The sequence below is a fragment of the Chiroxiphia lanceolata genome, chromosome 15 (assembly GCF_009829145.1).
Source record: "Chiroxiphia lanceolata isolate bChiLan1 chromosome 15, bChiLan1.pri, whole genome shotgun sequence".
NCBI lineage: Eukaryota > Metazoa > Chordata > Aves > Passeriformes > Pipridae > Chiroxiphia > Chiroxiphia lanceolata.
Genome location: NC_045651.1, coordinates 17,454,684 through 17,470,590, shown reverse-complemented (window position 1 = coordinate 17,470,590; position 15,907 = coordinate 17,454,684). Strand labels below are relative to the sequence as shown.

General features: G+C 47.5%; 1 protein-coding gene across 4 annotated transcripts in view; it reads right to left on the bottom strand.

Annotated features, from left to right (window-relative positions):
* The window catches only part of FSTL4 (follistatin like 4), a 196,333-nt gene extending 186,991 nt beyond the window's left edge, over nt 1–9,342 (bottom strand). For 3 of the 4 annotated variants that reach the window (XM_032703171.1, XM_032703170.1, XM_032703172.1), the window contains exons 1-2: nt 9,298–9,342; nt 4,476–4,611 (exon numbers count right to left, since the gene is read on the bottom strand). In XM_032703171.1, the coding sequence (XP_032559062.1) occupies nt 4,476–4,601 (126 nt within the window). In that variant the 5' untranslated portion in view covers nt 4,602–4,611; nt 9,298–9,342. Of the gene's footprint in view, nt 1–4,475; nt 4,612–4,715; nt 4,721–9,297 lie in introns of those variants that run through there. The other variant, XM_032703169.1, reaches the window with a different exon arrangement.
* Nucleotides 9,343–15,907: the final 6,565 nt, after the last annotated feature.

Genomic DNA, 15,907 nt, shown 5'->3' with positions numbered 1-15,907 from the left:
CTTCAGATGCAGCAGTAAGTGATGCAACATTGAAGAATCTGAATATAATGAGGAATTCCAGCAATAATCGATCCTCCAGCCAAGCACAGTTGAGGCTGTGAGTGGACTCCAGAGAGGTGCTTTATCCTGGCCAGGATGGCACTGAAGGGCTGCTCTGACCCAGCTGTTTGCAGCCAGGGGGAGGTTTGAGGTCCATTTATCCTTGGAGGTTTTAAGCAGTTCAGGTGCCACAGAAGCAGAACCACAGAATGGTTTGGGTTGAAAGGGACCTTAAAGATCATCCAGTGGCACCCCTGCCACACCTTCCACTAGACCAGAACTGCTCCAAAACCCTTCCAACCTGGCCTGGAATGCCTCCAGGGATGGGGGGGTGTCTACAGCTTTGGTCAAGTAATAATGAACAAAACCCATAGGCAGCAACCCTGCCAATACCTGCCAGCAGGAAGAAGGTTATGGTGCCTTGAAAAATGAGCATGTTTGCTGGGTTTATGAGCATGAAAATAAGCATTGGTCTAACCACCCAGGATGCTCTGAGGTTGGTGATGTCATTTAAAGGCATAAAGCAAGACAAGGTATCAAACAGCAACGGGGAGGAATGATCAAGGTCCCTGCAGTCTCCTCAGGCTTCTCAAGGAGGAGGATGGGTGGCAAAAAAAAAAAAAAAAAAAAGGCATGGCATAAAAGCCAAATTAAAGCAATTAAGTATTTCTAGCAAACTACAGAGCTGTTATGATTCTGTAGCCCTGAGCAGACCACAGGACGTCTGCCAGCCTTTGCTGGAGCTGCCTGGGAGCTTGGTGACATCCAAATATTTAACAATTCAGCACAAAACAACTACTCGTGTACCACAACACAGGATTATTCTCCACTTTCACGCTCTCAAGCTAGGATAATATTGCTCCAGCTCCCCACCAGCAGTGCCCCAGAAAACATAACACACAATTTGGTTTCTGAGATGACTCGTGTTAGAGGAGCTCCCTGCAGCACATGGGAGATCTGGGCTGAGGAAGTCTTGCAGCACTGCTCTGCTCCCCGTGGGCTGGGAAAAGGAGATGGAAAACTTGTCCCAAGAACTGTGGGGAAAACCAGCTTGGCTTCAGCACACACAGAGAAGCAGCCCCTCCCAGAGAAAGCAGGGAATGGCAGAAGGAAAGCTGGCTGTCAAATTTCAATCTTGAATTAGATGCTTTTGCAAAATACACCAGGAGGCTGAAAAAAATCAGTCTGAGCTACAAGTGTGGAGTTCCTTGAGAGACTGAGTGGACTAACAGCCCCGGCTTTCCATCAGAGCCTCCTGGCCAAGTTCTCCTCCAGATCCAAACTCCAGGGTTATTTCACATCCAGGTTGTTTGTCTTTTTCCTGCTCATGCTGGAAAGTCCCTTCGCTGCCACTGGCAACGACTCACTGAGCTGCATTTTTTAAAAACTCCTTTCTAGAAGGAAGAGGTGACCCCAGTCACACACCTGGTGTTCTGTGGGCAGCTCAAAGCCCTTCTAAGCCAGCACAGAGCTGCCCACAAATCGTGCTCACCCCTGACACATCCAGTTTGACCATGGAATCAGACTTGCTGAAGGCAGAGGCAAAAACTCGTCCAAAAATACCCCTCTGGAGTGGTGATCTCTATATATTTAAGTATTTTGGCACCTATTCCACTCAGTAGGATTGAGTCCCATGATGGTTCAACCCTGAGAAGCTGCACCCAAGTCCATGTGCAATGCCCAGAACCTTCAAGAGCTTTCCAGCACCTCCTGGAACCAGCCCATGGGAAGTTTCACAGTTTAAATGTGACAGAGTATTCTCCAAAATTAACACAAACCAGCCAACTTGCAGGTTTCCACTTAAATACTAATGCTGTCCTTTCTTAAATTAGGTTTTCTATTTTAGCTCATTCTACACCATTGGAATTTCATCTTGCATTCATGTATTTATTAACTACCTAATCAGGACTACAAATATTCCAGAAAACAAACCTCTTCTCAGGAACACCCCAAAAATTGGAGGGGTGAAAGGCTGAGCACCAAGAAAAACACAGACTGCTGCGTTAGAGAGTTCATTTCTCATCAGAAGGACTGTAGAGTGTAGTCTTATTTTTCCTTTATAAATGCAAAGCACAGCTGCAATAATTCTACCACAAACCATGAAGAAATCAATTTAGCAATCTGAACATAAATTAAGCAACGTTTTTGATTCAGTCAACTTGTTCCTATGTAGATCAGAACAAGAATTAGTGAAGGTCAGTGACCCATACCCAAGTATTTGCTTTGATGAAGTTCACAGGAATTTTCCATCAGAGCACACTTCAAATTACTTGACCTGTAAATTAACCCTTTACTCGTTTCTAAAGCAATTTTAGTGAATTGCCAGGAGCATTTCTATTTGTGATTCAATGTTTTCAAATGCATGTTAATGGCTCTGCATATTAATCCAGCCATAAAATTTGGTGCCAAACAAACTTCTCATGGATGAGGAGCTCCAAACTGAACCAAGCCCAGCATCACTACAGAAGGATTTCAGGTGATTTTTATTATTAAAAAGGTTTTATGGCTAAATTATTTTCTGCAAGAGAAAATATCTGCTGTCTCCTCTCAGAAGGTGTTTATCTCAGTTTCCCTCAGATTCATCTTGGTGTTTGGTGCCCTACTTTTATAAAGACTATTTCTTGTGGAAACAAAGCTCTCTACACAGTTATTTTTTTCAAAAATCTGAATTATAACTTTCATCCCTTGAAGCTCTTTTAATTGCATTCTTTGTACATTCAGAATTTTAATAGTCACACTCGTTAAATTCTGAGCAAACCTGAGCAAATACGTTTCTCACTGAGATTCTTCCACCTCGAGCAAGATCAAGTAATTGGTAAAATAACATCACGGGTTTTAGGGAAAGATCAAATGAATTAGTGTCTTTCAAGTAACGTAATAGTTCTGTGATTTATGTTAAAGTAAATTATTTGAGTAATGAATTTAGTTCTTCAGAGTAACTTTTTTCAAAAATCAAAACTAATATGCATTAGTGAAGAATGAGATTTTTTCAACTGCAAAACCATGAAAAATACTTAATTATTTGTAATAAAAAGGCAAAAGTGACCTGAGACTCTACAGGAACATGGTTCACAGAGTACCAGTGTATCACCTGAGCCTCCACAGCAGCAAAATAACAGTGGGGGTGTGGAAGGGAACTGTTTTTCTTCACTTTTACAGACCAGAGGATGGATAACTCCAGAAAAAAGGACACCTGAGACAGAACTCAGAACCTCCAACAGCACTGAAATGACTTTTGAGTCCTGCTAAGCAAAGAGCAACTTTTTAATTGGCTTAAACTATACTGCAGACACTTGTGGGTGTTTGTAGATGGGATGTGACTGGGAGAAATGGGATTCTCCAGCGAGAACCAGATCCTGAGGCTTAAATAGATCCAATTGCAACATGAATCCATCAAGGACTTATCATTAGCCTGGCACTGACTGATGTGTCTGCCAGGACAGAAGTGTTGGAGGCACTGGCAATTAAAAAATAGCCAAGGCTCCCTTCCCTGGCCTCCCCCACCACCTCCCACTTCCAGAGCCATCACTTAGCAAACACATGATCATCAGGAACTAATTAAATAACTAAAATTGTTTCAGCATTCAGCACTGACTGCTCCAGAAAGCCACAGTTGTAGATTTTTATGGTTTTATTCACAAGTCTCAGCCTCAGACATGTGAAAACGTGAGCCTAAATATTTCAGCAGGCAGCACTGAGCCCTGGGGCAGAGCCACCAGCCCTGCTGGGACAGCCTGCACCCAACCCCTGCCCCAACAGGGACCTGCTCCATCCCAGCACAGCAGCCAAAGCCAACACTGGCACCTCCAGCACTGAAAACACATTCAGCTGCTTCTCCATGAGCCCGGGACTGAACACTGGGAAGGGCATCACTGCCCTGCCCTCCTGCACAGGAGTCCCCCCAGCCCAAGGACACAGGCACTGGGGTGAAGGAACATCACCCCTGGCTACAGTTATTGTCCCTAGGGCCTTTTCTATGGCTTTGGGCTTCACAGGAGTTTCACATCACAAAGTCAGGAGGGAAACGCTCCCGGGAAGTCACTTGGCTGATTCTCTCAGAGCTATCTATGGCTCAGTTTTCCTTTTTTTAAGCAGCAAAAGAGCTTTTTTTTCAGGTTTCACCTAAAGGTCCAGTGACCCAAGTAAAGAACCAGGACAAATTTTGCTTATTAAATTTAGTTTCATTAGTCCCAGCAGCCCCAGGACAGAGCACCTCCACAACAGCCCAATTTCCCTCCCAGATGATGTCAGTATATCCAGTAAGTCTAAAACCTTCTGCTTCACTGTTTCTCACTGACCTCCTCAGCAGGTGTTTAACACAAATATACATGAATAAGCCCACACTTGTTTTTTTGTTTTCAGCATGGAGAGCCTCAACTCAGCCCCAGAACAGAAAGGCAAGAGCTGGAGCTGCAGCAGCAGCTGGTGTACGGTACCTCTTGGTGCCACCTCCCCGCGTCCGAGAACAGCCTCCTGCTCCTGTCCACGTCCATCCATCCCCTCGGGACCAGAGGGAAAACCCCGAGCAACACGAGAGAGCACCAAAAGCTTCTTGATGGCATCGTTTCAAGCCTGTTGAAAACAAGAGAACATTCATGGAACAACCATCTCATAGCCAAACCCAGCTCGGGTTCAGTAACGCGGCAGAAGCTGCAGCTGACGGTGTCCATCCACACCTGGGCAGTGCCACATCACAGCAGTTTTACCCCAGAACTGTCCTCCTCAGGACGTGCTGTTCCCACACAGCTCCTGCAGAACCAGAGTCCTGGGATTTGTGTAACTACTGTGGCCAAAAGCAAACCACACCAAAGCACAATATTATGGTACTGTAGAGGCCAAAGGGTGACTTTTCTTCCTTCTCCAGAGCCCCCAGCAGCACAGGGTCACTCACAGTCAGGGACTCACACCTGTACCCTCAGTAGATCTTCAGGAAAACCCCAGACATCCATTTTGCTTCTCTGACCACTGGAGGCTCCCAGCAATGTGACAGAAATGTCACTATATCACTATTCCCCTCTGATTCAGAGGGTGACGCTGCCTCGAGCAGATACAGCCACTGCCACCCCCCTTGGCTACAGTCAGATGTGACAGCTGACACCCAGCACACAGAGACACTCATTCCTCCTCCAGAGGGTCACCAAACCCACCCAAACTTGAAAGACACAAATCAAATGACAAATAAATCCTGCCTGAAAAGAGCTGACATGTTTCTCCAGTCATGAGGTAGGTGAGTCCCAACTGGGGCTGTGACTTCTCCACTCATTTGCTTCTGTCCCAGGCAGAGCCACTTCCAAGCCCTGCCACACTCACCCCACTTGGGAGCAGCACCTGCTCCCTGGCAGTGTCCCACCACAGCCCCACAGCAACTGCAGGGAGCTGGGAAGAGTCAAGCCAGGATTTCCACCACGTCTGCATCCACTCTGAGCAGTGGTCCTTGCCCTGTACAGGTTTTTTAATGAATTTGGAAGCAAAGCCAATGCAATTACTCCAAGTGGTGTCAGATGGAACTATGGTGTTCCATGCATCCCAGCTCTGCACTGGTGCCCTGCAAGCTAAGCCAGGAACTGTGCTCCCTCTCAACTTTTCAGGGACAAGAACACAAGGTTGTGTCATTACTTTCTACCATTAAATACCAAAGGAGTCCTGGAGCCCTTTCTGTGGTGGCTGAGGGAAGTTGTGACCTTTCCCAACAGCTGTGGAGGATGCAAACACAGACCCCTTAACGAAGCATAATGACACTTAATGAAGCAGGCAATGGCATTTCCACAGGATGCAGGGCCAGGCTGCTGCCTGGGCTGAGCACACACACCAACATTACCTGCTAATGGCAAAATTAAGCCAAGCTGAATTAGCTCACCATGACATACCTTGTCTTGACAGGACTCATTTTACAGTGTTTTCCTGCCGTGTGTTTGCTGCAGGGTATATCCAAGCCTCGGTGCATCACTCCTAATTTTGGAGCCGTGACCATTTAGAGCAGCAGCGACTCAGCTATTCTGTTTGCCCAAAGACACCCCATCACTAGAGGGAGCACAGCCCACAGCACCTGCAGAGCTCAGGCAGTGCCTTTCCTCAGCACTAATGTGAACACCCTGAATGGGGAGCATTCGGGAAGAAATCAAAATTTATTAGGCTTTCTAAATTCCAATTGGAAAGCTCCGATGTAACGCCACTGGGGCTACAAATAAATGTTTAATAAACCAAAGTCGCTCTATCAATAAGCGACAAGCACATTGTTACATTATGAATTGCTCCAGCACAGTAATACTGTTTCTCACATGTTTTTGGGGGGAGTTGGGTTTTTTCCTTTCTTTTATAGAGGTATGTTGTATGCTCAGTTGATACCATCAGAGCAAATACAACTTCACAGTTCTAGAGACCTCTGACTCATATCCTGCTTGAAATTACAATCCTGGAGCAAAACAGGGCACTTGCGAGTTTAATGTATATTTAGTAAATAACTAACAGCCAGAAAACATGAAGGTGCTTGGATTAGGATCTGTGACACTGATGAAATGAAAGGGCAGCCTCCACCTGCTAGAAACTCTGGTGGGTTTTATAAATAGAATTTGTAGAACATCTTTTTCTAGTCAGCTTAAAAATCACTTATTTTTATTGCATGCTGACTGACAGGACACTAATTGCTCTCACTCACAGTGAGAGAAGGACACGCTAATATAATATACATTATATATCTTAATAGCCTCAACCAAGCAACAAATAGGCACCATAAATATCAAGTGAGGATTAACTCTGCAGTCACACAGCATTTACATGTCCCTTCACTCAGCACCCCCTCACCCTGAGCTGAGGGGAAGGCTCTGTGCAGAGCCCTGCACGGCTGCAGCTCACAATCCAGCTCCTGGATGACAGGTTTAAATTCCCTGAAGTCAACAGAAAATCTCCAAGTGATTGAATAGATGCAGACCACCACTGTAAATTTTGCTGCCAGTTTCTTTCCCTTGCCTGAGGGAGGCACAGATTTGCAGGATGTGAGCCTGCATGGACACCACTGCCCAGATAAATCAAAGCCTGTACACAGGAGTTGCAGCTAAACCTGAGAAGATTCTCAAGAGCTGGGGGTGGAGGAGGGAGTCTCTCACACATCTGCTCTCACCAGTGCATGTGAGCAGAGAGACAGATTTTAATCTGCTCCGTAATGCAGGAATTCCTAATTTTAATGCTGTTACTAGAACTAAACCAGGCTATACTGAAGTTGAGCATCACATTCACTTGTGACACATTTCCTTTGCTTCCAAAGCAATTTTGGCTCTTGTGATAAAGAATATACTCTGCAAAGCCCAAAAGTTTACCTGAAGGTTGTGGTTTCTTCCTCTGAGCTAGAACAGCCTCACAGCTCTCCTTGCAGCTGGCACTGCTCTAGCAAGAAACACTCCACAAGCACAGCAGCACCAGGCTATGAACTGTGATCTGAAGAAGCTCAAACACCAAGGCAAGAATGGCACCAGTGACAGCAGAACACCCATCCAAGGCCAGGTGGGTTTGGACTGGCACCAACACACAGGGAGAGCCTCAAATCATGAGCAAATGGGTGCAGGGTCTCCACTCAAAGGATAACAGCAAGCAGATACAAGCCAAAGACAAGCCCAGGTTTTAGGGGACAGGTTTTGGAGCTACTCAAGCATCAAAGGTCACCTTGAAAAAGGACAGGGACTGGGCACACTGAGTGAAGAACAGCACAAACTGTTCACAGCACTTCTGTGACATCCAAGGTGAGCTGTCTGACAGCCAGATGGCTGCAGAGACCCCACAACTTTCTCCTCCACGACACAAAAGCTTTAAGAATTCAATTATGGTGGCTGTAATAAGATTAAGGAATTTGCCAAAAGCAGTTATTGGTTTTGTTTTCAGGGCTACTTAAATTGTGGCTTATTTGAGAAATTAGTGGTTTGCAACAGCTTTCAATAATTTCCAGCGAGCTTCACATTAGAAAGAAAGAGGTTAAACTTAATTATCTGAAGTTCTGAATTATCTGAATTATCTGTTGCTATAGTAAAAAGAAAGTGTTTGGACATAACTATTACCTCTATACAAATTGGCTCCATTAACACCAGATAAGAATCTGGCCCTTAGTTCCTATCATCAACCTTCCCAATTGCTCCAGCCTTATCTAAACTGCATTTCTATGGCTGACAAAATAATTTTGTCAGCCATAGAAATCCATAATTTCTTGTTAAGTGCTACAAAAATAAGCTACAAAATTAAGGAGCAGATCCAATCTAAGGTAACCTTTCAGCAAGACACGATGAAGCCAAATAATGATTTCAGTCAGCTGTCTGTAGTTAAATACTTAAAGTCTGGATGGGTTAAGAACTCATTGGAATCAGCTGTGATTTTTAAGTGCAAGCCCGACTTTTCACTTGAGCCAAAGCTACTTGAAAATATTTCATTTGATCCTGAAATTCCCCAAGACACTTCAGTGCTCCCAGCAGAAACCTAGGGAGCCTCAATCCAGCAGGGATGCAGGACTAACCAAAAGCTCCTGAACCTCGCAGGGATTTAACCACGGGTTTCCAGGCTCGACATCCGAATACGTTTCAAACGCAGGTTTGCTCCGAGGTTACACCCGGAGCAGTCCCGTTCCACCCCTCCCGTGACCCTCCGCCGGGCACGCAGCGGCGCGTCTGCAGCATTTCGGGGGCTTTGGGGAAGCAGCCCCGGATGTCACAGCCGAGCAATCCCGCGGTTCCCAGCGCTCCATCCCCGCTCCATCCCCATTCCCGGCGGGTCTCGTCCCTCCCGGCCCCGCTCCAGCCCCGTCGGGCCGGGCCCGCATCGCCCCCCGGCGGACACGGGGGGAAGCGCGGGCCCCACGCGCGACCGCGGCGGGACGAGACGGGACCCCCGCCCGCGCCCCGCGGCCCCGCACACCGGCACGGGGGCACCGCGGGACCCCCCGCCCCGCCCCACGGGCGGCACGGCCGCGGCGGGATGGATGCGGGACCCCCCGAGCGCGTCCCGGGGCCGAGGGAGCCCGCCCGTCCCCGCGCCCCGCCCGCGGGCGGCACCGAGCGCTCGGGGGGGTCCGCGGGGGCGGCGGCACCGCGGGGCTGCACAGCCCCCCCAGCACCCGCGGGGCGACACGGGCGGGGACGGGGATGCGGGGATGTGCGGGGATGCGCGGGGATGCGAGAGGATGCGCGGGGCTGTGCGGGGATGCGAGAGGATGCGCGAGGATGCGCGGGGCTGTGCGGGGGCACAGCGAGGACCCCGCGGGGCGCTCCCGGCGGCACTCACCTGGGCAGGGCGCGGGGCTGCAGAGGCGGTGCGGGGCCGTGCGGGGCCGGTGCGGGGCGGTGCGGACAGTGCGCGGCGCGGGCCGGGCCGGCCCTATTTGTGCTCTCCGGGCCGGAGCCGCCCTGACGTCAGCGCAGCATTTGCATGTTCCGCCCAATCCCGGCACCTGTGCGGGGCCCGGCACCGCCCCCGGGGGGAGGGGGGGCGGCGAGGACCCCCCCTCGGGGACAGCGGGGCCACAGGGACCCCCCTCGGGGACAGAGGGGCGAGGGGGCCCCACGATGGAGCATCCCGCGATGGAGCATCCCGCGATGGAGCATCCCATCCCATCCCGCGATGGAGCATCCCGCGGGTACCACAAACGCGGGGCCGTCGGTGGGTCAGGACCAGCCCGTGCGGGTGATGCTGCCGAGCCCCCCCGCTCCGCTGAGCTCGGGAGCGATGCCGCGGGCAGTGCGGGTGCCAGGCTGCCCCGAGCTGGGCGACATGGCACAACTGACCCCTCGCCATGTGCCCGTCAAACGGGGGGACACGCGGGACTCCATGACCCGCCCCAGCTGGCACTGCACAGCCCAGAGCTGGGGCTGCTCCTTCTGTTCCCACGTATCCGTGTTCGTACGGAAAGGCGAACGCTGAAATTTATTCGTTCGCCTCGTCACCATCACATCTGGTTTCCAAAACAAACAAACCAAAAAGAAAGATCAATACAATAATTTCTCGTTTATTTTTTAAAAAGGGCTGGATGTTTTCAGGAGCAGAAGGCACGGCAGGGCTGCAGAACCACAGGGTCCAAAGGCTGCAAGGATGTTTAGGCAAAGGCAAATGAACACCCAGAGTTAACAACAGGACAGGAGCAGTCTAAAAGACCTGATAAAACTTGTCAATTTTTGTGTTTCTTCCTATAAAGAATCTTACAGCTGGATCCTGTGGAATTAAATTGGATTTGCCATTGGTTTCAGCGTGAAAAGGACAGGACCCCCCTGGTTCTGATGGTTAAAGAGACATGGGCTACTCTGGGAAACTGGGTCTGAGTCCAGGAAAAAATCTGCTTAATAAAAAATCATCCCACATAATTAGGCAAGAGGTTGCAGAAGAGGCTCTTGCATGTGTAACTTTGCGGGTTTTTACTCTTTATTTTCTATTTCTTTGCAGGAAATACCAAGTGATCAGACTGGTTGGTTTTCCAGAAGTTTTCACAACTTCAGTTCTGGCCTGTTAAAACCAACATCACTGAAATATTTTCAGTGTTTACAAATAAATGGAGCTTATTCTACAAAACCGTGCACGAAGGCTTGTAGGGACTCTTGGGGTTTTGTAGTTTCCTTCTTTAGGGAGACCTGAAATTGCTGATTTAAGGTTTGGATTTAAAAAGAAATCATAAGTGTAATAAAGAAAGGGAGTATCCTCCAGGAATTGTACCTGGGCAACATAACGAAGGTCTTTGCAGTGTCCTGAAAGAAATGAGTGTGTATTTCATAAGTGCCCCATAGGTTTAAGAGATCTGAGGTTTTAAAAAAATAACACTGAAATCTAATCAGCAACAAATATGTTATCTTCAGTGAGATCTTTTTCTCTCTCCTGAGGGAAAAAAATTGGAAATAATATCGATGGAAACAACTCTTCCCCATTTCCTGAAGGGAAGGAAGAAAAGTCTCACCACTTACCAACATCATTTATTCCATGAAAATATGTCTGTGCTGTCAATTTGAAGTATTTACTAATCTCTCTGTATCTCTTCAAGTCAGACATAAATACAAGATGCATTAGTAGACATCTGAAGTATCTGCACAGCCTGTGTTTATTTATATCCACACATACTGGAGAACACAGAGTTTCTTCCCCACCAACAGCTTGCCTGGTGACACTTTCATAGCAGGAGGCACATTTTGCTCATTTTCCATCGTCTGATGCAGTTTTCCATGCACAGGCAGGAGCTGCTGTGTTTCTGCACCCCCCTGGTGCTGGGGCGAGGGGGAGGGTTTGGGGTGGCAGTGCCACCTCCCCCTGCCACCACAGAGTCACAGGATGGGCTGGGTTGGAAGGGACCCACAAGGATCATCCAGTCCAACCCTCAGCCCTGCACAGGACCATCCCCAAGAGTCACCCCCTGTGCCCCAGAGGATCAGCCAAACCCTCCTGGAGCTCTGGCAGCCTTGGGGCTGTGCCCACTGCCCTGGGGAGCCTGGGCAGTGCCCAACCAGCCTCTGGGGGAAGAACCTTTTCCTGAGATCCAACCTGACCCTGCCCCGACACAGCTCCAGCCATTCCCTGGCTGCTGTCCCTGGTCCCCCCAGAGCAGAGCTCAGTCCCTGCCCCTCCTCTGCCCCTGCCCAGGCACTTGGAACTGCACTGAGGTCTCCCCTCAGTCTCTTCTTCTCCAGCTGAATACACCAAGTGCCCTCAGTGTCCTCACATGGCCCTTCCCCATCCTCATTGCCTCCTCTGGACACTCTCTAAGAGCTGGGTGCCCCCTCCTCAACCTGTGGGGTCCCCGTGTGGAGTTCCTGGGTCTCACCCACCTCCTGTGCTGGCCATGCCAGTCCTGCTGCTCTCAGCCCTGCTCCTGAACACCTAAATAAGCACCCGAGCATCTCCACAGCTGAATAAGGAGCACATTTACCCTGCCCAGGGGATCCACTGGGCAGCTCTGCTCAGGTGAAGTGCCCGCCTGCTCCTCCATCAGTTCTCACACACCAAAGGTGTCCATGTTCCCAGGGACCTCAGGATGCCCAAATTTCCCTTTCCCACCAGTGGCACAAGTAGGAACCTAGAGGCATTTTTAGTGCCTTCTCTTGCACACTTTGGTCCTGTGCATTTCTCTGATATTTTGGTTCAAAATCTTTTGATGTTTTCCAACCTTCTGAAAATCTTGTTTATGAAAAGGGCCCGTGGTCACCTCTCCTCACACCCTCAACTCCAGCCAGCTCCGTCCCCCTCTTCTTCAAACACATTCCATCTGTCCTGAGACCTTTAAAAGCCCGTGGAAGCTTGTCTGCATCCCAAGAGGTGCTTTTGAAAGGATGCTGTGGGAGTTTTTGGGGGCAGAGCCTGCTCTCTTCCCCACACCGGTTCAGCCACCTGCAAAGCTGAGCAAAGCAAGCAGCCTTCTGATAGAACTGGAGAAATAAACTGAAAATAAACAGGGTGCCCATGAAAAACTGATAAATGCCTCGTCTTCAGGGCTGGGTGAGTTTGAAGCAAAATAATTGTTGCTTTCTTTTGAACTGGGAATTGAAGAGGCCCCTAAAACCCAGCGATTGGAGTTAGAAAGAAGAGAAAAATGGATGATTTTAAAGACAGACTTGAGCATATAAAGACTTGAGCCCAGAAAACCAGTGATTGGAGTTAGAAAAAAGAGAAAAATGGATAATTTCAAAGACAGATTTGAGCACATAAAGATTCTTATGCAGAGAAAAGAAGGAAGAAATAATTTTTTTTTTTTCATGGAAACACAGGATAACCTGTTCACTGTAATGAGAATTAAGCATCTTTCCATTCCTTCTGTTTAAAAAAATATAGAAAACTGGAAGTTTTGAGGAGTTGAAGCTGCAAGTGACAATAAATTAATATGAGGTGGGCAAATCTGAGGACTGTGAAGAAGGAGAGATTTGGAGCAGTCCCAGCCTCGTGTACTTCGGTGAGAGGAGCTGGAAAAGTGGAACCTCTTGTCAGCTTTGACTGATGTGACTTCAGGAATTTGATGAGAAATTTGGAACAGATTGGTGAGGCAGAGCTCTGTGTCACTGAAGATACAATCCCATCCAAGGGTGACCACGGCAGTTGGTTTAAGGAAAAGAGTTTTAAAGACCAAATGATCTTCTCTTTTAGGGCTTCTCTTTTTTAATATGTATAAAAACCAGCCCAACAGAACAATGCACATGGCCAAGACTCCCTGAGCTCTACCAGCAAAGAAATTTTCTGGTAACCATCTGAGCCATCGGAATTACTTCCAAAATCTAGTAAGTGATGCAGAGAAGAGGAAGAGAAGGTTTCCTCTTTGAAAATTCAAACCTTGAATGGCTGCAAATCACCCACCTGCCTCCTTGTCCAACCTTGCTGGCTAAATGCAGAAATTAAACATGAGGTTGTGAAAGAACATTGTATTCACTGGAAACAAGAAGCTGAGGAGGTAATAGGACAACAAGATTCATGCTCATCACTTGGAGTTATTTAGAACCAAGAGCCTAAAGCAGACCTGATTAAGATAGGAACTCGAAACCAGATTCAACCAAAACTAGAGATATTAAACAAATACAAGTGTGACAAGAGTCATGATTCAATTATTAGAAGTCCATCTTTTAACTGCTCATTAGGATGACTGTGTGAATCTTTGCCTACATACATTTAGCAAAGTCTTTTCACTTTGACAGTGCATAAAATTATCTCTGCCAACTGTATATCTCTTACTTTTTATGTTAACTTTAAAGTTGCCAGTTTTTCATTATCCTCTTGCTCACAAATTAATAAGGAGAACAAATTTAATAGCAGCCTCAAACCTTTAGAGATTATGTCAGCCTTGTGTATCTGTGCCAGTTAAATTACCATTTATTTCTGCTTAAATTTAATGTGGTCATCTTCATACAAACACACACGTCCCCAGAGCCTGCTCACCCAGGGGCTGCTCCCAAAAGCTGACATGGAGCTTGGACTTGAACCTTTCTAATCACATCACCCCAATTAAGCTGCAGCAAATGGAGAGGACCAAGGTCAAGAGCTGCAAACATCCAGGAGGTTTCTCTGGGTGCTGCTGGAATGCCTATGGGTGAGCCCCTGGAGCAGTGACACGTCCTTTGGGTGGTCAAAATGAGTCAAGGCACAGATCTAGGTAAGGTGCTGCCCTGGGTGACCCATCCTTCTCTGTCTTCATCACTTTTCAGTAAATAACTGCTCTGTTTGGTGGGTGCTGGATTGCAGGGCTTACCCCCCTGCCTCCACAGCTCTAAGTCCAAAATAATAAAAAAATACATTGCAAAAGATGTTTTCTACCAAAGGGAACCCGAAAGGCAGGACCAGCGGTTTGATTCATTTCACAGCTGTAGTCTCTTTTGATTTGTTCCTAATTTTCTACGCTACTGCTTCCAATTTGATAGTGCCTGGGCCTGGGATGACAATGGGAATGGGATAACAGATGATGAGCTCAAAATACTGAACACGATCATACTCGCCCTCCGTGTGCCCACAATCAATGTGTCACTTTGAGGAAGGAACCATCAGCCACTGGGCAAAGTTTGGAATATAAAATGTCACAGGAGCTCAAGGCACATTTCTTATTTCCTGGGAGTTGTCAGAGCAGCTGGCTCGCTGCTGTGGAGGGGACATGTGGAGTGTTCAAATAAATAGCCCCAGAGACCGGAATTCAAATTGATGTGGCAATTTTGAGGGGCTCCCTCCACCTCCACTGCCCCAGGAACCACAGGCACATACATGACTGATGGTAGGACCAGTGGGAACAGCTCCCATGGCCACTGACCCAACTTGTGGCTTTGGGAATGGCACCAGTTTTCCTCATTTTACCCATCTTTGAGTATTTTCTTGGTCTCCTCTCCCAGACATCATCAAAGGCAGCGGGGCAGCATTTATCTAAAGACAAGGAAGCACTTTGATCCACGGGCATGGAAAACAACAAGGGGTTTAAATTTTCCCAGGCTCCTTGGCTATTTGTACATACAGCCAAGTCACAGGCAAGTCTTGGTGCATATTCTAGAGCATCTGGTGATCTTTCTTTCAAGCTTGTTTTCAAGAGGAAGTTTAAAGAGAGGAGCTCCATCAGAGCCAGAGAGAGACACGGGGCTCCTAATCCACGTCATCAAAACTCCCCGTGTCAGAGAGAAAGAGGCAGATGGATGAAACAGGTGAAGATGAAAGGATAGGCACCAAAGCAGAAGAAAAAAACATCATGAAATGTGAGCCTGCTTTATCTGAAACACTGGAAAAAGTTTCCTAAAGCATCTTTGCATTTTATCTCCTCGTTTAATAGGTTTTACTTTGTGCCTGTGCATATCTGTGCTGTATATCAGCTTCTAGAAATACATATGAGCAAGAGGGAATTGTCTGCGGATTCCTAATATTGCCTCTGCAGACAGATGGGCAGCAAGCAGCTGGGAGGGAGAGTACAAGCAAGGAGGGTGTCCTTCTTCAAGAAAAATTAAGAAATTAAGTGGCACCATCAGTGCAAAGAATGACAAACCCCTGCAAAGCATGAGCCGGGCTCAGTTCGAACAGCAATTAAATGATTTAAAACAAGGCTGTGATCATTTACAATTTTTAAAGGTGAAAGGTGTGATTTTGGTAATGCCTTAAAATTAAAAGGCCAGCCACTCTGTCTTTGAAACGATGGTTTCTCTCCTGGAAGACTTATCTCATTGTCAGCCCATTAGCAGCCAGCCAGAACCCATCCTTGCAAAAATAATTGGCTATTGATATATGGTAATGCTGAAAAGTTATTCTTATTTTTGTTCATTGCTACGGAAAGATGTCCTCTCTGGCCTACACTTTCAATCATTATAAATGCTACTGGGGAAAAACTGAAAACACTGTTCTGAGATAGATTAGGATCAACCTCACAAATAAATATATTTTACCACTAAGAGAAGGAGCAAATGTCACTGGT